Below are 21,158 nucleotides of genomic sequence, written 5' to 3' on the forward strand. Positions count from 1 at the left end.
AATAATCAACCTATATGAATCTAATGGAACATGGAATTCCTCTTCAGGTTTGGCTGTTCCAATGGGTTCCATTAACTTAGCAGTCTTGACAAATTTATAGATGGTAAATGGAATAGAGAAATGGTTCTTGATCTATGGAACAAAAAGACATATATATTATTAAATGAAATGTCATCCCCCAAATTCAACTTCTTGTTGCCTCCAAGAACTACTGAAAAACAGAAGACTTTCTTAAAATTGGAATATTAATATAAAGGAGGTAAGAATTATTAAACTATCCAAAATATCTCTGAAACTAGTGCTTAGGGATGGTCTGTCTTACCTTTCAAGTACTTATCCATTTTTAAGTGGTCATTAATATTTAAGAAAAACAGTTCCTTGTTCCTGATATCTTTACAGTTTTTCCCCCTTACTATTGGTTAGGAAGTTACTAAAACCATCCAGGAAAGAGTTATAGAGAGTCATAACTAGAGTGGTTGCAGCTGGGGTGGAGGAGAAAGGGTATGAATGTGAGTGCAAAAACAAAATTAACAGGATTTAGCAAGTGACTGGATGGAGCTGGGGGTAGTGAAGAAGAGAAAAGAAACATGCCACTGAGCAGTGCCTGGGCCATCAGGATGATAACACTGCTATCAAAAGAAACAGAATAGATGGGAAGATGAACCAGTGTTCAAGGAAGATTTTGGATACATTGTTTGAAGTGCTACAGGTAAAGATATATAGGCAATTATAGATCAACCTATCAACCTTTATTAAGTTCCTATTATGTGTCGGGCACTATGCTAAACACTGGGGATACAAAAAAAGGTAAAAGACAGTCCCTGTCTTCAAGGAGCTTACAATCTAATGGAGAGGGTAACAAGCAAACAATATATACAAAGCAAGCTATATACAGGATAAATGGGTAACAATTAACAGAGGGAAGGCACTAGAATTTAGAGGTGTTGGGTAAGGCTTACAGTAAAAGATGGGATTTTAATTAAGACTTAATGGAAGCCAGCAATGTTAGTAGGCAGAGCAGAGGAGGGAAAGCATTCCAGGAATGGAGCTCATGCCTAGGAAGAAGATGTAGGACTTCAGCTCAGGAGAGATCCCAGAGCTGGATATGTATTACAAAGCCCCGGGAAGAGATGAGATCTTTAAGAAAAGGTTGAGAGAGAGACAGACAGAGAGCGCCAAAGAAAGGGTTTTGAGGGACAATTATTATTAAAGGGAACAGTATGGAATGGGGAGAGGAACAAGAGACAGGACTGTTGCCCATATTTCTAAAATATAAAGTGGCATAGCCAGTACCTTTGTATTCTAAGATGCCACATCATGTATCATTACATCTTTTCAAAAGGAAACGCTTACTTAAGATAATACATAATGAATACCATGGATAGTTTGGGAAAGAAGGTTAGGTGGCAAAAAGAATTTTTTTTTAAGTTTTCCCAACAGCAAGAAATTAGAAGCCATTATCTTTAGCACAGTAGTACTTCAAAACAGGATAAAAGATGTCCAAAAAAATGCAAAAACTTTTTGAGTGGTTTCTTTCCAATATTCTCTTTTGTTTCTTGAAAAATGTAGTAAAAACCTGAATACAAACAAAATAAAATTCCATACTACTACTTGTATACCAACCTCCACTAAAAATACTACTCAGTTTTTGAGTCTTAATGTATAGTAAGAACTCATTAAATTCTAAAACATAAAGGGCCTCAAAAATGGCCTTTAAAGTTAACAGTTATGTTAATACATATTTTAAATAAAGAACAACAGAAAAGCAGGCTTCTTAGAGAATAAAATCTGCTTAAAAATGCCTGCTCAAAAAATAAACTAGTGTTGGCTTAATAAAGCTTTAATATGATGTTTGCCATAAATACTTAGTAAAGGGAAATAAATGTCAAGCTGAAGGGGTACAGACCAAACAATCAACAAACATTTATTAAGTGCCTACTATAGACCTAGTACTATGCTAGGTGCTGGGGATACAAATAAAAAATATGAAACAATCCTTAATCTCAAGAAGCTGTCATTCTTTAAAGGATATGTTGTGTACAGGTATTAGTACATACAGAATAAATATATGCAGAAAAATACAACATAGTTACAAAAGAAAGGCACTAACGAATTGGAAAAAGAAAAAATCACTTTAAAGTCTTACCTGCAAACAAGACCGAAGGGTAATCACTTTATTCCCTTCTGTTGCATCAATCTGTACCAAAGCTGAGTCAGAAAAATTAACACAGGGATTCCGTACGTTATATAATCTTCGTCCAGGTCGTGTGATAGGAATATTTGCTATTTCTGTGTATCCATAAGGCACTAATATAAATAATTAAGATTTACATAAGTAAAATGTCAAAACAAAAAAGGCAAATCAAAATTTATCATCATTTCAGTAAAGTAGCAAAATTAAATCCCCAAAACTTAAATTTCTGTAGAAACTTACTTCATCGAGCATGTTTCTAGGACCCAGCAACTAGATAAAGAGTAGTTAATTTGTGGCTATTTAATGACCCTTATACCTTTTTCATTATGTCATAATCTTCAAAATGTTACATGTAGCTCTTGATTTTACAAAAATATCAAGGAAGAACATTTTTTCTATTAATTACAACCATTTGATTTTAATAATGGCTCACATTTATAGTGCTTTAATATTTTAAAAGCACTTTTCATGCTTAATCACAATTAATCTCAGAATTCTATAAAATAAGCATAGTATTATCCATATTTTAACAGATGAGGAAGCTGAGGCTCAGAAAGGTTCAGAGGCTCAGATTTGCCCAGAATCACAAAAGTTATTTATTAAGTGTCTGAGGGAGGACTTGAACATAGGTCTTCCTGACTACAAGTCCAGGACCCTATCCCCTACTGCCTGTCTTGAAAGGAGAAAAACATCATGTTCCATGTGACAGCAGAGTGGGACGAAATTTTGGTATTCCTTTCCCATCATTTTTGTTCACATTTTATTTTGGTACTCTTTTCATTGTTTTGAGATGATGCCAACAAGCTGTGCTTTGTTATGATGACTTACTCTAATATCTGCTACAACTTGATTCTACAAACAAAAGGCAATTATGAGATCTAATACTGAACTTTCTCAAGTACAAGAAAGCGAAGTTGGGAGACTGGAGTGAACTAAAGTATTAGTCTCAGTTTCAAAGGATCTTAAAGCCTAGAACAAGTAACACCAAATAAATATACCAAAAGTCAGAGTGAAGAGAGAGCTTTCTTGACGGCTCAATGCAGACAGTCTCCCGCGACGCAAGGGTTCTGAAGTGGCGTATTCCAGTTCCAAAATCTGATCAACGTCAACATCATAAATATCACCTTTTACAGCTGAGCCCATTACTCGGAGATTAGAATTAGTTTGCACCTTAATGGGAACACCTACTGCATTCTTCACAGTGAAGGGAGCCCTGTCTTTTAAAGAATAATCAAAGGTGGATGCAGTTCCCTCTGAAAAAGCCTAAAATTTACAAAAAAACACAATAATAGTACAAGTCTCTTTTACTACACAGTCTCTTACACTATAAATATTCAGCAACAAAAGCTAATTAAGCTAAGGCAAAAGGATGACAATCTTTTTATAAATTCATAATTTTCAAATAATTTACATTTTAAACAAATAGATATACCTTTGATAAGTTGTTGAAAACTGTGAGGCAACATTTGGATATTGTTACATTCATTGTATCTCTTGAAGAAATGTGAATTGCTGTTTGTGGCTCAGGAAGAAAAATAAAATCATCACCTGGCATCAAACTTTTATCCTGGACTGGGTTATTCCTCAACTGCAAGGAAAAATAAAAATAACAACTATTGCAGCCTCATAAATTCAAGGAATTTCCAACATACTTAAGTATATTTATCCTTTGACAGAAATACTCTACAAGTATTTTATTTCTGTGTTGGCACAAATCAGCCTTCTTTTAGCATGTAGTTAATAAAAAAAAGAAACCTTTTATGATTTGTCATGGAAGCACCAAGGTTATTTTTCAAAGTCAGCTAAACTACTTCCCTCACACGCTCCCTAGAGCAGCTATTCACTTAGTGTTGCCTAACTGGTAATAATGTCTTAATGAGCAAACTAAAAAACAAAGGGCAAGGTGACTTAAGAGGTCCAAAATTATTTTTTAAGAATGTAACAACCTGGAATATATTTCTGCTTTTCCTATAATTTTGCTAGTTATAAGTAAATGAAACTAATTTTCACATTAGTGATCGGTTTCCAGCAGTGTGTTATCAAAAAATTTTAAAAGGCTCAAAAAGTACTTCACAATTATTGACGGCTATTCAATAGCAGAGGGGCAGATGTAATATCCATCTCTTTTTAATAAAGGAGAAAATAAATCACAGAGGGGTTAAATTTCAGCCTCTGAAAGTCCATTTCAATATACAACTTTTGAAGACATGCTGCCTCACCTATGCACATTATGAAGATTAGTTAATATTGCACCAGAGACTATGATCACAGCAATAAAAAAGGATCGGGGATTTGTGTTAAATTTTTCCCTAAGTGCTTTTAAGTTTTAACTGAATACAGTTCATACAGTAGAATATGCTGATGAACACATTCAGACGTTTTAAAGATTGGCACAAAGAATACAGTCATGATTCCTTACTTCAAGCTTTAAATTCCATTGTCTGTTTCCTTCCACTCTCTCAATCAAAGGTTCCCAGACAGCATGTATTTCATTATAATAATGAACCTGGAAAAAAACAGGATCTAATTTTAAATAAGTACTTCGGTCTCAACTACTGAATGCCGTTTCTGCAGCAAGGAGAAAAAAGTCCAACTGGCTAATAGTACATATCAACAGTCATTTAAAATTATTCAGGTAACTGTATAAATGTACCCAAAGACGGTTTCTTGACCCCCTTCTGTTCTTTTACTAAATGGTTCATTGCTAAAAATAACCTGTTTTAGAAATGAAACAAATAAGCATTACTATAAATTGCACTGCAGAGTGTAATTTATTAGACATTCATAAATTTAAATGTGAAGGACTGCTAAAGAAAACATAAAACTTTAACAGTAGAATTTTGGTTTTACATTTGCACTGGAAGGTGACAATGTGTTGGTAGTACCTCAAGTGTCATGTCAGCAGTAGCGGCCATGAGAGAAGACCAGTTTTTAAAAGTTCCTGAAAATGTAGACTCTATCAATAATAACGGTATAGTCCGATGCCCCAAGCCACACTCAAAGGTGACTTGAACAGATTTTATACCCATGACAAAATTCTCTTTTATCGATGGTTGTTCAAGCCCTCGGAATGTTTCTGTTACTTCTGTTGCCACGTCGACTCCAAGAAACCAAGCATTACAATCATCAATAGACTTGATGGCCCAGAGGTTTTCAGTACTGTCTGATGTACTTTGGGAATCATCATCTTTTTTCTTTCGTGACATAGCAGCCATGATTGTCATTACAGTATTGAGAATTATTGGTGAAACCTTAAAAAAAAAAAGAGCACAAGAAAGAAATTAAAAGCTGCCCCATATGACAATAGCATAGTAAAGAAAAAGAACTTATCTCGGTCAAAAATATGCTCAAATTTTATGTGAAATTAAAAAGAAAAAAATGTTGTATTTCATGCAAGAAAGCATTACTTCGCGAGCTCTAAGGAACTTCTCCGTTCATTGTGTTTGCATCAAATTCCTATTAAAAATATAAAGTGGAAACCAGAAATTCTTCAACTTCTAGTCCCAGCTCTGGGCAAGTCACTTAACTTCTCTCCATTTTCATTTCCTCAGCTATAAAATAGGGATGATTCCCGATTACCTCAGTTGTTACTGCACCTCCTACTAATTATTCTCCATTTTGTACAAACCCTGTTTTTACTTATTTTTAAACACATTGTAGCCTCCTAACACGATGAAGCTGCTTGAAAGCATGGACTCTCCCACTTTTATATCTGTAACATTAACATCTAGCACAGTGCCTGGCACAATTGTCTGCTGACTGACTTCTAGTACCTATCTCACAAGGTTGTCATGATGCTCAAGTGAGGTATTATATGAAAAGCACTTTGCTACTTTTAAAGGTCTAAATGGATATCTGTAATTACAATTATAATTTTATTTGTATGTGGAGTCAATACATGCACAGGAGTGTTCATCTATTATTTTAGGAAGATTAAGCATATTATTCCCTTTCTCAAAAGTCTTTAAAGTCTCCCCATTGCTCACAGAAAAGAGGCAAATTGTTATTCAAAGTCCTTTACAATAGGAACTGCTTTTGCAGTTTTGTCATCCTCATTCCCCTTTTATAAATACTGGGCAAACTGGCCTACTCACGATATCCTAAACATGTCAGGGTTGTTTTTTATTTTGCTCCCACTGTGCTTTCTTCCTCTTTTCCTTCCTTCTCCCACACTTTGTCCATTTAAATCCTACTCAACATTCCAGGCCAAGTTCAAATGAGGTATCTTCTGTGAAGTTTTCTCCTATTTTCTAATCAGATGTGACTCTTCCCTCATTTTTGACATACACTAAAGTGCTTTGAACCTCTTAAAATACTTGTATTCTACTTTATTTTGCACTAGGCCCGAAGGAGGTACAAAAATAAATAAGACAAAATTCCTGCTTTCAATGAGCATCAGCTCCTCCTTAATAATAATCTCCTCCTTAACATCTTTGTGGATGCTGGAGCTTGCTCATTCAGAATCAAGCTGAAAGATTTTTTAGGATAAGAACTGTCTCCTTCTCACAAAACAGATCAATATGGAAAGAGCTCTCTACATCCAGAGAAAGAACTACGGAGTCTGAATGCAGATTCAGACAAACTATTTGCTCTCTTTTTTGGTTTTGTTTCTTCTTTCTCATTATTCATTCCATTGGTCATAATTCTTCTTTACAACTTGACCATTGTGTAAATAAGTTTAATGCAAAGGTCTATGTAGAAGATATATCAGATTCTCGTTCAGCCAGCCAAGATGCCAAAAGGGAAGAAGGCCAAGGGGAAGAAGGTGGCTCGGCCCCTCCTGTAGTAAAGAAGCACGAGGCCAAGAAAGTGGTCAATCCTTTGTTTGAGAAGTGGCCCAAGAACTTTAGCACTGGTCAGAACATCCAGCCCAAAAGGGACCTTACTTGATTTGTCAAATGGCCTCAGTACAGCAGACTGCACCGTCAAAGGTCTATCCTTTATAAGCGTTTGAAAGTCCCACCAGCAATTAACCAGTTCACCCAGGCTTTGGATCTTCAGGCAACTACTCAACTGCTGAAACTGGCTTATAAGTATAGACCGGAGACAAAGCAAGATAAGAAGCAAAGGCTTCTGGCTCAGGCTGAACAAAAAGCTGCAGGCAAAGGAGATGTCCCCACTAAGAGACCACCTGTCCTGAGAGCAGGTGTTAACACCGTTACTACCCTGGTAGAAAACAAGAAAGCACAGTTGGTGGTGATTGCACATGACTTGGACCCCACTGAGCTAGTGGTCTTCCTACCTGCATTGTGCCGAAAAATGGGGGTTCCTTACTGTATTATCAAAGGTAAAGCCAGACTGGGTCACTTAGTTCACAGAAAGACCTGCACAAGCATTGCCTTCACACTGGTTAATCCTGAAGATAAGGGAGCCCTGGCTAAGCTGGTAGAAGCCAACAAAACCAATTACAACAACAGATAAGATGAGATCCGTCCAAAATCAGTGGCTCGTACTGCCAAGCTGGAAAAGGCAAAAGCTAAGGAGCTTACAACCAAATTGGGTTAAATGTATATTTGATTTTTCCCTACGTAAAAATTTAACAAACAAAAAAAAAGAAGATATATCAGATTCCATGCTGTCTTGGCGGGGAGAAGAGGGAAGGGAGGGAGGGAGGGAAAGAAAATCTGGAACTCAAAAACATACAGAACTGAGTAAACTAAAAATAAAAAATCTTAATTAAAAAAATGAACAAAATAGGTCAGTATCTTTCACAAAGTAAGAATTCAATATACTGTTTCTTAATAAAGGTAGATTACCACAAATAAATGTATAATCCTACTCCCTCCCACCACAACTACCACCACAAATAAAAAGCTGAAAAGGACCGATTTTCTGAAGAAACTGCATTTCAACCTTTTAAGGAGAAAGAACATAATATTTTATCATTTGGAACAACAATTTAATTCAATTGGACAGATATTTATCAGGTACCTACATACTAGATTTTGCACCAGATAAAAAACAAAACATGTGGCCTCTAACCTTTAGGAATCTAAATTTCGTTTGGGAGACAAAACTAAGTTCTCACCAGTACCAACCTTAATTATAAATTCTTCAACTAGAACATCTACATTTTGTTCTCCTGAAACATGCTCACATTTTTCCATAAGTAAAGAGCAAGGCTGTAAAACCTAAAGCAAAAGAAACAGAATTCATACTTTAGCAATTATGTAACCACTGCAGTTAAATGTACATATACTAGTACAATGCTTTTCAGAACTCAAGATGTTAGGTAAAGGTATCATGGCAAGTGAAAAAAGCATTTTCTTTCATATTAGCTAAAATCCTTTAGGACAAACTTTTTCTCATTTATGGCAAATATGTTAAGCTTTTAAATTTTATACCAGTACAGACTCAAAACTCTTATATTACATTAATTAATACCAAATCCTTGGTCAATGACAGAAGCATGTGTCAGCCAACCCCCTGTAGCCCGGCCCCCCAAATACACATTCTCCCCATGGTATAATTTTAATATTTCAAAGGCTTATTAGAGCAGCTAAATAGAAAATTTACAGGCTATTCAAAAATAATAACAGAAAGCTCTCACTGGAATATGTTTATAATTTTTCAAACTCCACAAATAATGTGCTGAAGACATTAATTAAACCTGATTATACAATACCATAGGAAAAGTTCAAAAGTTAATAATATAGCCAGATTAGGAAAAATAGCATAACCTTTATCTAACAATTTTTACTTATGCTATCAATTCAATGGTTAAAAAGCAATCATTTGCTGTCTCAATAAAATGAAATTATTCTTTTTAGACTATTAGATTACCTAAAATACAGTTTATAAATTAACAGTTCAGTTTCTTAAACTAAGCTGAGAACTGTATTCCTTTTCCCAATTCAGTCTACACATCAAAAAATTATTACAGTTCTAACATCACAATTTTATAATTCTCCTTTCAAATAGCTATATATTAAGCATGCCAAGTAACTAGAGCAGCAATTATGACAACTAGTAAAAGTCATGTTTTCCACAGTGATATAAAGTAAACTTTTAGGGGGAGTATGACACGTTAAAAATTATGCCAAGTGCTAGTAAAAAGATTTTCCTAGTCCCTAAGTTTATACTGTTGAAAAAAATGATACTGATTCATGCTAATACTCAATTTCCACTCAGCACAACAATTAATATGTCTGATAATTTTAATCACTCATTTGTGCAGTTCTCTAACCTGAAAATTAGAATCAGAAGTGATTCTTACCGTAGTAACATTTTTTGCTCCTTTTTCTCTGAGAAAAGGGCAGGCCAACACTTTAAGGTCTTTTACAGATGCTACCATCTTCTGCCCAAGATTGGAAGATGACAAAAAAAGGTCACACTTAAAAGATGCTGTCAAAGCAGGAGCATCAGCCTTTGCCAAACTGGCAACAAATACCACTTCTGGATCTGTTATCTTTGCCTTTAAAGTCATATTTGGCTTCCCGGAACTTTCTGAAGGAAAAAAATGAGAAGAAACAATGCCTAAGACACAAAAAAGTTGACAGAATCTCATAACAATAATGTTATTATGTAAATAGAGTATTGTACTGTTACCAACTATTCACAGAAAGATTAAAGTACACTGAAAAATCTTCCTTTCAAGTTCCTGATATAATTACTGGTATGTTCAAACATTTGAGGAGAAAAAAGCAAAAGACACAAAGAAAATCTCTGATTGATGTTATTAGTTGATATTTGTTTAATTTTATTTTTCTGTGGACTTTTAAGTCTACTATACACAAAATTTGGAATAAAAATATATGAACTGCAGATGACAGTTTTCTAGTCTTTAATGTTTTTGTGGCTATTTAAAGAAATGGCTAGGCCTACAGAAACAGTTTATCTGGGAAAATCAATACCTGGTGAGTGACTTTAAAAGTCTGATGAGACATAAAGATTTTTATTTTCTTGAGATATAACAAAACTCCAAAACCACAGATGTAGATATCTAAAAGAAGAAAGACTTTGGAAATGCCTAGCCAGATCCTCTTACTTTACAGATGAAAAAACTGAAGCCTATTGAGCTCTAAGACTTGCCAACACAGATCTCCTGAAATCTCCCTCCTGTAACTCTTTACAAAATACAGTTTCGTTGAGGAGTTTCTAATTAGTAAATCTTTTTGAAACGATATGCTCACATTTTAAAGTCTAATCTATACGCTCAAAATTTTCCTTTTGTTCCTTTTTCTGATAGAAAAAAGTTCTACCAACCTCTCTCTGGTTTGATTTTTGCTGAAGTAGTTTGCCTTAATGAAATATGTGTGGTTTTTTCAGTTGTAGCTGTTGAACTCTGGGGAATAGCTTTGATAAAAAAATCTGCCACTGTCATTAGAAATTCCACACTGGCACATACAAACAGCTTGTCAAGAACAGCATCTATTTGACTTCCGTTTTTGTCTTGCTTGTAATTTATATCAATCATTGAACTTTTATCTTGACCATTCTTCTTGTCAATCATCCTGAAAAAATATTAAGATTAAATATTTTAGCATATTTCTAAATGAATAGTTTTCCACCTTTCATTCAACTTGTCAAAATTCAGTTCAGATCAGGGTGAAATGGAAGCTAGTTAAATAATCAGCCAACACATGGCCTGCCAATCACTTCATGTTATGAAGCAATTATTGACTATTTTAATTATCTTACTTTAAGGAACAAAACTTTCTTTAAGGCTTTAATCTCATCATCTTTCTTCACAACCTGAAGGACCAATCAACTTAATTTAGTTCAATTCAACAAATGTTTACTAAATGTTTGTTATGCACAACTGGACACTATACATTTGATTAGATCGAAAAGAATGTGTCACCAATAAGATAAGAGCTCATTAGGTAGAGTTGATGGCAAATGTAAATGGCATACCACTTGCAGACTAAAAAGATGATGCTAAAACCGGTCTTTTTTATTTATAAAAATTATTTATCATAAATAATTCAGTTTAGTCATTTTCCAGTCATGTCTGATCCTTTATGACCCCATTTGGGGTTTTCTTGGCAAAGATACTGGAGTGACTTGCCTTCTATAACTCATATTACTGATGAGGAAACTAAGGCAAACAGGGTAAAATGAGTTGCCCAGGGTCATACTGCTAGTAAGTGTCTGAGGCCAGATTTGAACTCAGGAAGAGGAGTCTTCCTGACTCCACATTGGGCATTCTATCCACTTCACCACATAGCTGCCCAATCAAACTTATTTTTAAAAAATAAGCTTTTATTGATATCTTTTTTTTATACTTTCTACATTTCTCACTGTGTTCTTTCCTGCTCCCTTTCAAAGAAAACCATTTCTTATAATCCAGAATTTAAAAAAAAAGAGGAAGAAAAACAGCTCAACAAAACTAATCAACATGTCAAAAAAGTCTACTGTTATATACATCAGTAGTCCCCCACTCTGGGAAGAAGTGGGGGAAGGTTAAAAGCTGATTCAAAAAGCCTGGTTAGGGGCAGCTAGGTAGCACAGTGAATAGAACACTGGTCCTACAGTCAGGAGGCCCTGAGTTCAAATCCAGCCTCAGACACTTGACACACTTACTAGCTGTGTTACCTTGGGCAAGTCACTTAACCTCAATTTCCCTGCCTTCCCCCCTCCAAAAAAAAAAGAATTAAAAAAAAAAGACTGGTTAAATCCAAAGTTACCCATATAGAGAGAATATACGTATAGGATATGTTCAATGAATTTCGAAGTTAAACAGGGTATTTTTAACTATTTTTTCCCCAAGTAAACAAAAGTAGGTGCTTCTTAGTTATGAACTGGGGGAAAGCTTAAGAATGGTATTAAAATGAAAGGTTCTTTTAAGTTTGCTTGAAATTCTCATTGTTGCTGTAGAATAATGAAAGGAGTTCCAATGACATGCATTTCCTATTTGTGGAGACCATAAAGGTGTTTATCAAAAAAAAAAAAAAAGAGCTAAGCAAGGGAAGTACAACCCCGATGATTTTAAGGAAGACAGATTGTGTTTTTGCAAACAATTCAGAGAAACAGTTCATTAAAAGAAGCATCCCAGCTTTAAAGCCAGGAAGGCCTGGGTTCAATTTTGACCTCTGACACATACTAGCTGTGTGATCCCACCGAGTCACTTAACCTCTCAATGACTGAGAAATTCTTTGAGAACATAAAGTGTAGAGAAAATGCCAACCTGCATTGGTAGAAAAAGCTTCCTCACCCAGGAGTTTCCCGGACCAGTGAAATCGCTGTTCTAATCCTTAATCCTGTCACTGGGTACCAAAGCATCTCCTTCCCCCAAATAATTATTTCAATATCATCTTTATTTCTACTCTGAAGGTTTTAACGTATTTTATCATTAAAGTTTTCTTTAAAATAAAATGATCCATTTTGCCAGCTCAAATTTTAAAGTCCCATATATCAGGATTACTATTTCATATCTTCCACGAAAAACATAACTATACTATGCTCAGCCAAATTTTTGTACATTTTTCAATCTCAAATATCTATTTCATCCAAAACATAGCATCAACAAACCTTGATGTAGCTTTTTCGACACCTTCTCTGAGATCATCAAGTGTACAAGTCTGAAGTTTAAGGTAGATATTCGATGAACCATCCTTAAACATCTTTCCTGCTGAAGTCATAAGATGTAGCCTGAGTTCACCAAGACGTAAATGGTCACTGTGAAATGAAAGTGTGGAACCCTATGGCACATTTTTGAAGAGGAAGATAATAAAACTGAGTGGTAATTAAATAATATCACAGAATCACAGAATTACAGAACTCTATGAGAGACACTTAATTGGCTTGACAACTCTTGACACGATATCAAACAACTGTACAATGAATCTTTGCCAGAAATCACACCTCCTGAAGCACACAGTTTCCTTTTTGGTCAATGCAATTTCTAACCTCTGTGCTTTTGCTCATACCATTCCATATGCCAAGATGTTCTTCCTCTCTCCTCTCTCTTTTCCCCATCCATTAAATTCCTGTTCAACCTTCAATGCCCAACTTAAATTCCCCTGTTTCATGAGAGCCTACTGAAACTCCTAGTTCATAATGACCCTGCCTACCCTGGGCCTTTACATACCATTTTGTTGGTAGTACTCTTATCTTTTAGTATTAAGACTTCCAGTTTATGTGTGAAACTGTCAACAGATTTTCATTTACTTCATTAAATATTTCTCAATTATGTCCTTTAACATTTAAAGGACATTTAAAATTATGTCCTTTAACATTTAAAGGACATTTAAAAAATGTCCTTTAACTCTGAATTTTAAAATTTTGAGTTCCAAATTATCTCCCTCCCTTCCTTTCCTCCTCATTGAGGAGGCCACAATTTTATTATAGATTATACCTGTACCATGTCGCAAAAGAAAACACAGACCAAAAAAATAGACAAAGTTTAAAAAAGTATGCTTCAATCTGCATTCAGGCTCCATCAGTTCTTCCTACTGAAATGGATAGCATTTTTCATTATAAGCCCTTCAGAACTGTCTTAGATCATTGCATTGATCAGAATAGCTAAGTCATTCATATTAGATAAGTCTTACAATATTGTTGTTACTGTGTACAATGTTCTCCTGGTTCTGCTCACTTAATTTTGCATCAGTTAATACAAATTTTCTCAAGTTTTTCTGAAAACATCTTGCTCATAGCACAGTAATATTCTATTACAATCATATACCATGACTTGTTCAGCCATTTCCCAATTGATGGGCATCCCCATCAACTTCCAATTCTTTGTAAATACAAAAAGAGGTACAATAGCTACTTTTGTACATATAGGGCCTTTTCTTTGGGATACAGACCTAGTAGAGATATTTCTGAGTCAAAGGGTTTGTGTGGGTTTATAACCCTCAGAGCACAACTCCAAATTGCTCTCCAAAAAGATTGGATCGGTTAACAAATCTGCCAACAGTAAAGTACGTTAGTGTCCCAATTTTTCCACATCCTTCTCAAATCTATCATTTTCCTTTTCTCTCATATTAGCTAATCTGATAGGTAGTACCTCAGAGTTGTTTTAATTTTCATTTCTCTAATCAATAGTAATCTCAAGCATTTTTATATGACTACAGATAACTTTGATTTCTTCTTCTGAAAACTGCCTGTTCATATCCTTTGACCATTTATCAATTACAGAATGTAAAATTTGACTCAGTTTTCTATATATTTGAGAAATGAGGTCTTTATCAAAGAAACTTGCTGTAAAACCCAGTGGTTTGTTTTTCTTTTAAGTATTCACAATGCTATTCATTCATTCATTTATTCAACAAATATCTGAGTGCTTTTTATATATAAGGCACAATTATTCCAATACTATTTTTGAAATTATTCTTTGGTTTTTACAATGTTAGAATCTGTTTAGGAGTATACGTGTATTCCACTTTTCTTAACTACAATTCCTACTGTGAAATTTTACTACAGTATACCTGATTTATATCATTGTTGTAGAGGACAAGTGAAAGAGACTCAAAGTGAAAATCAAATTGGAGAGTGACATTTTGATTGTCAGAAGGCTTCAAGTCTGTCATATCTTGTTCAGGGGTATGCAATACTGAACCTGAAAAAAATTTTAAACATAATTTTTTTATTTACAAATACAGAAAAAATTAGGGACTTGACTTTACATTACGAGAGTATTTTTCAAAGTTCTGTATGTTAAGAGACTTGATGGAAAACGGGATCTTTTCCAAATTAACCTAGAATTCAGCAGAGTGGCACTGACAAAATCTGTCTCTTTCTATAAAGAGCAAAAATACAACTTCTGCTGACCTTGACCAAGTCTTTTAACATCTTTTTAAAAGCAGTTTTTCCATTTGTAACATGGGGGTTATAAAGGTTGCTTTACCTACTTTGTAGATTTTATTTGAAAGTAGAAGGTGGTATTATTTTGAAAGAACTGTTAGTATGCATTTTGTATTGGTACTTTCATATATATACTGACATACATACATACACACACACACACACACACACACACACACACACACAATTTTAAGATTTCGAGAGATTATCTAGTTTATCCTCTCACCTTTAAGTGGAACCATAACCAAATCAACAACACACATACATACATATGTGTGTGTGTGTGTATATGTATATATATGTATATGTATGTAATATATATGTATATATACTTATATACAGTTACCAGGTATTCTTGATCCCACCACCAAAACATTTTTTATATTTACTTTCCCCACCACTTCTACCAGAATCTCTCTAATATTCATTAGATTCATTCATTCATTCAATATTCATTGCAATCTGCCTAGATTACTACAATAGCCTCATCTTTCCACTCTTCTTCCAAACTCTCCCATATTTGTCAAAAACACTACCATTCTTTCTGTCTTCCAAGTTTATAATGCTGGCTGGCACTTTCCTTAATTCCTTACTCTCCTTCACACCAAACATATAATGAGTTGCCAAATCTTGTTGTTCCTACCTCCTCAACATCTCTCATATCTGACCCTTTCTCAGTTCAAGCCCTCATCGCCTCTCTCCTGATTACTGTAATGGTCTAACTTGTCTCCCAGTCTCAAGTCTCTCCCCAAGCCGGTCCATCCTCCATACTATTGGCAAAGTGATTTTTGGCAAGTGCAAATAGGACCACAACACTCCCCTACTTCCTAAATTCCTGTAGCTCCTATTACTTCTACAATATCCTATAACTATTTTTTGGCATTTAAAGCCCTTCACCATGTGGTCTCAACCTATCTTTCTGGCATCGTTATACATTATTGTATTTACTCAACTTCCTAAACTCTGTAATCCAGCCAAATTGGCCTGCTCTTTATTTGGCAACACAGACCAAAACAACGCAATAATTTGTAGTACTGAGGGGTTAAACATAAAGAAAACTGAACTGTTACACAGCAGAACGAATCGTGGAACAAAATCATGGAACTACTTTCCCTGAAGATCTTTCAAAGTTATTAAGTGTTTACTATGCGCCATGAACTACACTAGATGCTGGGGAAACAAGTACAAAGAATGAAAACCTACCCAAGGAGCTCACGTTTTAATTGAGAAGAACAGTATATATAAATTTAATAGCATAAAACTCCTCTCAGACCTTTAAAAACCTGTGTAAGTTTATTCAAAAGGAATATAAATAGAAAAAAAATACAAGTGAACACAAAACAGTCTAGTGTAGAAAGCACTAGCAATTGGGGTGGGGGAGGACAAAAAGACTTAATGAAGAAAGTGGTACTTGAACTGTAGCGTGAAAGAAGAAGGGAATTTTGAGGCAACAGTGAGGAAGGAGAGAGTGCATCTGAAGCATGGGGGAAGGTTACTGAAACGGCACAAAGACAGGAAACAGAATGCCATGCATGCACATGAATAAAATTATAATGAGTTCTATTCTGGAAGGGCTGGATTAGGACTTCTAATTTGAAATGATCAACAATTAGTGATGTGGGGCTGAAGCTCAGGGAGAGAAACTAGGGCTGGACAAAGATTTGTGAGGCATCTGCCTGATGAACTTACTAAGAGAGAGTGTAGAGACAGAAGAGAAGAGAGTCCAGTTAGAAGGTGGGATATGGAAGGAGGAGGCAAGACGTGTTAAGAGCATTCCTAGTATCACAAATTAAGAGCTGGAGGGGGTAAGGATTCTGGAAATATGGCAGAGTAGGTGAGAAAATTTCAAGCTCTCAAGATTTTCCTCCACAAAAGAGATAAAATAGCGAACACAGAGAGGTAAAAATCAGTAAGAGTAGGGGCAGGACAGACATTCTCCCAGGACAAGGTTTCATCTCTATGAAGAGTAAACACCTCCAGATTAGGGACCCCTTAAACAATAAGTGGCAAGCCCTGGGGTTAGCTGGGTTGGGAGGTTGTCTAGGCCTCAGGCACAGAACTTTTACCCCCAGGATAGCAAGGGGAGTTGGGCATCTGAGCTGGGGAAGACCTAGGGAACCTCTGCTGACAAGGAACACCAGACCCAGCTGTGCTGCAGAGATGCTGGCAGGGCCAAGACGGAACCAGTATACATCGGGTGAATGCAGAAGCAGGGGGGCAATATCTACATATAAACATATCCGCCCTTAATTGTAGCCTGGGGCAGGGGGAAGGGAGGAAGGAGGAAAAAAGAACAAAGTAAAAAGTGTACAGCAGGGACAAAAGAAAACCAACAAGCAAGCAAAGAAAAGATGGACAGGTTTCAACATAATATGCAGTATTTAATATATAGGCTTTCTTGAAATATAAAGTTATTGCTATATATTCTGAATCCTTTCCTACATTCTGCTGTACACATGACAAGTTTTTTTCTCCTTTTCTTAGTTTATATTTAAGTTTAATTTTTAAGTTTATAATTTTTAAAAAAGAGCTGGAGGGTATCTAAGAGGCCACCCGGCGCAACCCCCTAACTTAACAAACAAGGAAACCAAGGGTCACAAAAGTTAAGTGACTTGTCCTGGGACCCAAAGTTCTATGTTAAAGGAAAGATCTGAAGCCAGATCTTGCTGACTCCAAGTCCAGTACCCGCTCTATAATACCTTCTTGCAAGTAATTCTTGAACCATGAAGAAAGAGTTCAACTATATTCTACACAATCTGATTAAAAAAACAGGAATACGATACATTTTAGAAAGATTTCCATCAAACTTGATTAATAAGAAAATGTCACATGATAAACATAATAACCCCTAATCTGGAAAAATGCCTTATTTTTTCCCAATGACACCAGATAAATGAAGTGACACTTTCTTATTCCACACTCTCTTGGTCAGTTCAACAGATGTGACTAAGATCTTTCTTTCTTCCTTTCTGTATTTGTACAATTTTTTTCTCTTCTTGGTAACAAAGTGCACTGCACTTAAAATGAATTAGAAACTACATAAACAATGCTACCAAATTTTTTAAAACTTAATTAAAAAAAATTTCTCCCATTAACTTTAGCAAAAATCTTTATTTTTTACCTTTCACATGATCAGAACCATCCTGAGATTTCTCCACTTTCACTCTTGGACCCTCTTGAAGAACTGGTTGTACAGAACTCGGCTGTAAAGATCCCTCTCCAAGATTTTCCATTAAAATTTTCATTAAGATGGTTAAATCTTCTTCACTGAGGGCAATCTAAAAATCACCAACAACTTATATGTAAGAGATAATTAGAACCACAAAATTATAAAATAATAAATCTTTCATTCACAAAATTATTAAATTATCAGTTGTTTATATATGAAAAAGGGAATGAAGGATCAGCAATATAACCAAAGAGGCATTACAAATTGTTTTCAAGATAATCTAGTAGTATTTAAAGAAGACTTCTTTGTTTTTTTAATTACAGTACCTAAATATATTGCAATAAGGGAAAATGGGGAAGTATGGAAAAATAATATGCCATCATTTACAGTTAACTTATTAAGCCCTTTTCAGACATCACCACTTTGGATGTATATCACTGTGAGGGTTACAAAACGATAAACGCAAAACTATGTGTGCTGATGTCTATATTGCTTTTTCCCCATACTCGCCTGCATTGGTTTCAGGTTTCCTTTTATTTTCATCCCTGGAATTTGTGTATACCATTCTGCTGCTAAGTTTCGTTGGATGGACCAACACATATTCACTGGTTGTAAAATTTCAATGTCAGGTATTGGACATCCAGCCTGCAAAATAGTTCTGATAAGAGAACAAAATATTTAGAAGTACGAAACAGCTACATGAAATTTATTATAGTGGGCAACAATTTTACTATTACTTGTTCACGAACAGAGATTAACATTTGTATTCTTATAGCCTACTTATCGTCACATGGAAAGAGTTTATGAAAAGTTTTTTGACTCTACAAGTTGACTAGCCTTATTTTTCAACAACCATGTTAACATTAATTTAGGTTCCCCAACCACAAATATCCTAAGACATGGGCACTAGGTTTTTTATCTTCATCAATGTATACGACTTGGAAAAGGAAGCCATGTCATAGAACAAGATGCGATCAGTGTAGAAAAATACTGCTGAAACCAGACAGAGAAAGCTAATTCACAATCTACTCCATGAACAGTATACTAGAAACATCATCAAACTAGAAGGAAAAATATATCCAATTTTAAAGACTTGTCATGTACAGTAAGTAATGCTACATTACCTGTCTTGCTGCTGTTAGTTATGGTGCAGCAGTAACTGGCATCACATTTTTATTTTAACCTAGCCTTCTTCTTAACCTGTCCAACTGCCCAAACAAAAGTGTTCATACCATTCCACAGAGCTAACAAACTAATCTGTTTTAAGCAATACTCTAGCCATTTTTAGAATATATTCTCAATATAAAAGGATTGGAAACAAGAAATTAAAACTCTTTTAAGGGACCCATGTTAACTCATTGTTGGTTAATATACTATCATCAAAAGCTATCTAAAACAGCAAAATTAAACTAAGATCAGTTTTCCTTTTAAAAAAAGGACTAAAATTGAGACCAATTCTGTGGAGTGTTCAGTGGCCTGAAAGGCTAAAATAAGCAGAGAACTCATTAATTTGGGGTAGACACTGTAGAAAAATGGTAGTTTGGATCAAAGGAAAAACATTCACATTCTGGCTCTTCTTATTTGCTCAGTAAGCAAGTCTCAGTTTCCTCATCTATACAATGAGAAAGTTTAACTAAATGACCTCTAAGGTCCTTTCCAGTTCTAAACCTACAACCCTGTGACTAAATAACCTTGTAGGCACAATCACTGAATCAAGTTTCTCCGTAACATTTGTATAATTCTTTGGACTGATGCTGACTGAGAGTTGTCTTCTAACTGACCCAGTATAGTGGGCACAACTATTTTTTTTATTATTTTTAGTGATTTCTAATAAAGTTGTTACTTTAATGGACAAGTTTCATACACTGGAAAAACATGGTTGCAAATTCTAGAAACTCTTGAATTGCTATAGCTTTTTCCACCTTTTATGTTCTTTCCCACTCTATTTTGTCCTATATGTATTTGTGATCATGACCTATTCCTTGCTACAGTGTGGAACAGAAGTGACACTAGGTTCTCCAAAGCTATGCCCAGTAGGCCCTACATAAAGGTGGAAAGTGACTAGAATTCCTTGGTAGACTGTATGTCATTGGCCATAATATGATGAATTTTTTAGCCACAGCAACTCTTAAAGATTAAGTCATAAAGAGGTTCTAATCTCTACCAGGAGAAGGAGTACCCAACCAATGAAATCAGAGACCCTGAAGTATTGATGTCTAATTCCGTCTACCATACTGCAAATTCTATGAGGTAAAGAATTATATCTTATGTGTCCTACCTCCCGCAGCAAGTATCAATATATATTAAATGTTTGAAGAATGCAATTAATTTGACAAAATACAATGACAAGAAAGTTATTAAAGCACAGCAAATGATTCTGTGGTAAGACAAAAAAGGATAAATTGCTGCAATATTTTACCCAAATAAAATTTTATATTACATTTCACCAAGTAACATATAATTCAATTACATGGGGAAAAATTGTATTTATACCTTGATAACTTCAACTGAGTGAGTTGTATATCCATTTTGTCAATGACTGGAGGAAGAGGACATGGCTCCACAGGGACCAAGTTAAATGTGTTTTCAACTTTGATTAAACCTAAATCTGCTAAAACAGCATTAGAGGATACTGAAGACTGAGGGACAATAATAACTGGTGCTTTCAGATTGATGTCCATGGAAAGACGGAAACTCTTTTGAGCAAAATCTTTCACACTGGAAGCAGCCTTCTCTGCAGCCTGGGCTGTGGCAGTACTCACGGCCTCTTTAGCTTTCTGGAAATTGTTGAGGAAGCTCTGTTGGAAGAGAGAATTAACTTGGAGAGTGAAAAATAAGTATATTGTACAAAAAGTGAAGAAATAAACAATGTGCATAATATCAAAAACAAATATTAGCCACTGATGAATTTGGTGATTTAAAAAAAAAAATCAAAATGAAAAAAGGCAAAGAACAGAGAAGGAAACAAAGCCTACTCAGGAAAAGTGGCTTTAGCACCTTATAACTAAAGATTTTTTTAAAAACAGTTATGGAAGTTGTCCCTCC

General features: G+C 35.1%; 1 protein-coding gene across 1 annotated transcript in view; it reads right to left on the reverse strand.

The window, feature by feature from the left end:
• VPS13C (vacuolar protein sorting 13 homolog C) overlaps nucleotides 1-21,158 on the reverse strand; it is a 185,227-nt gene that overhangs the window by 61,369 nt on the left and 102,700 nt on the right. Inside the window, exons 46-59 of the mRNA XM_036734600.1 lie at nucleotides 20,607-20,911; nucleotides 18,624-18,771; nucleotides 18,066-18,222; nucleotides 14,569-14,699; nucleotides 12,668-12,837; nucleotides 10,400-10,647; nucleotides 9,411-9,640; nucleotides 8,233-8,325; nucleotides 5,080-5,445; nucleotides 4,614-4,700; nucleotides 3,627-3,782; nucleotides 3,193-3,457; nucleotides 2,147-2,307; nucleotides 11-132 (exon numbers count right to left, since the gene is read on the reverse strand). Coding sequence (XP_036590495.1) covers nucleotides 11-132; nucleotides 2,147-2,307; nucleotides 3,193-3,457; nucleotides 3,627-3,782; nucleotides 4,614-4,700; nucleotides 5,080-5,445; nucleotides 8,233-8,325; nucleotides 9,411-9,640; nucleotides 10,400-10,647; nucleotides 12,668-12,837; nucleotides 14,569-14,699; nucleotides 18,066-18,222; nucleotides 18,624-18,771; nucleotides 20,607-20,911 — 2,639 coding nt within the window. The remainder of the gene's footprint in view (nucleotides 1-10; nucleotides 133-2,146; nucleotides 2,308-3,192; nucleotides 3,458-3,626; nucleotides 3,783-4,613; nucleotides 4,701-5,079; nucleotides 5,446-8,232; nucleotides 8,326-9,410; nucleotides 9,641-10,399; nucleotides 10,648-12,667; nucleotides 12,838-14,568; nucleotides 14,700-18,065; nucleotides 18,223-18,623; nucleotides 18,772-20,606; nucleotides 20,912-21,158) is intronic.

Source organism: Trichosurus vulpecula, chromosome 8, assembly GCF_011100635.1.
Source record: "Trichosurus vulpecula isolate mTriVul1 chromosome 8, mTriVul1.pri, whole genome shotgun sequence".
Lineage (NCBI taxonomy): Eukaryota > Metazoa > Chordata > Mammalia > Diprotodontia > Phalangeridae > Trichosurus > Trichosurus vulpecula.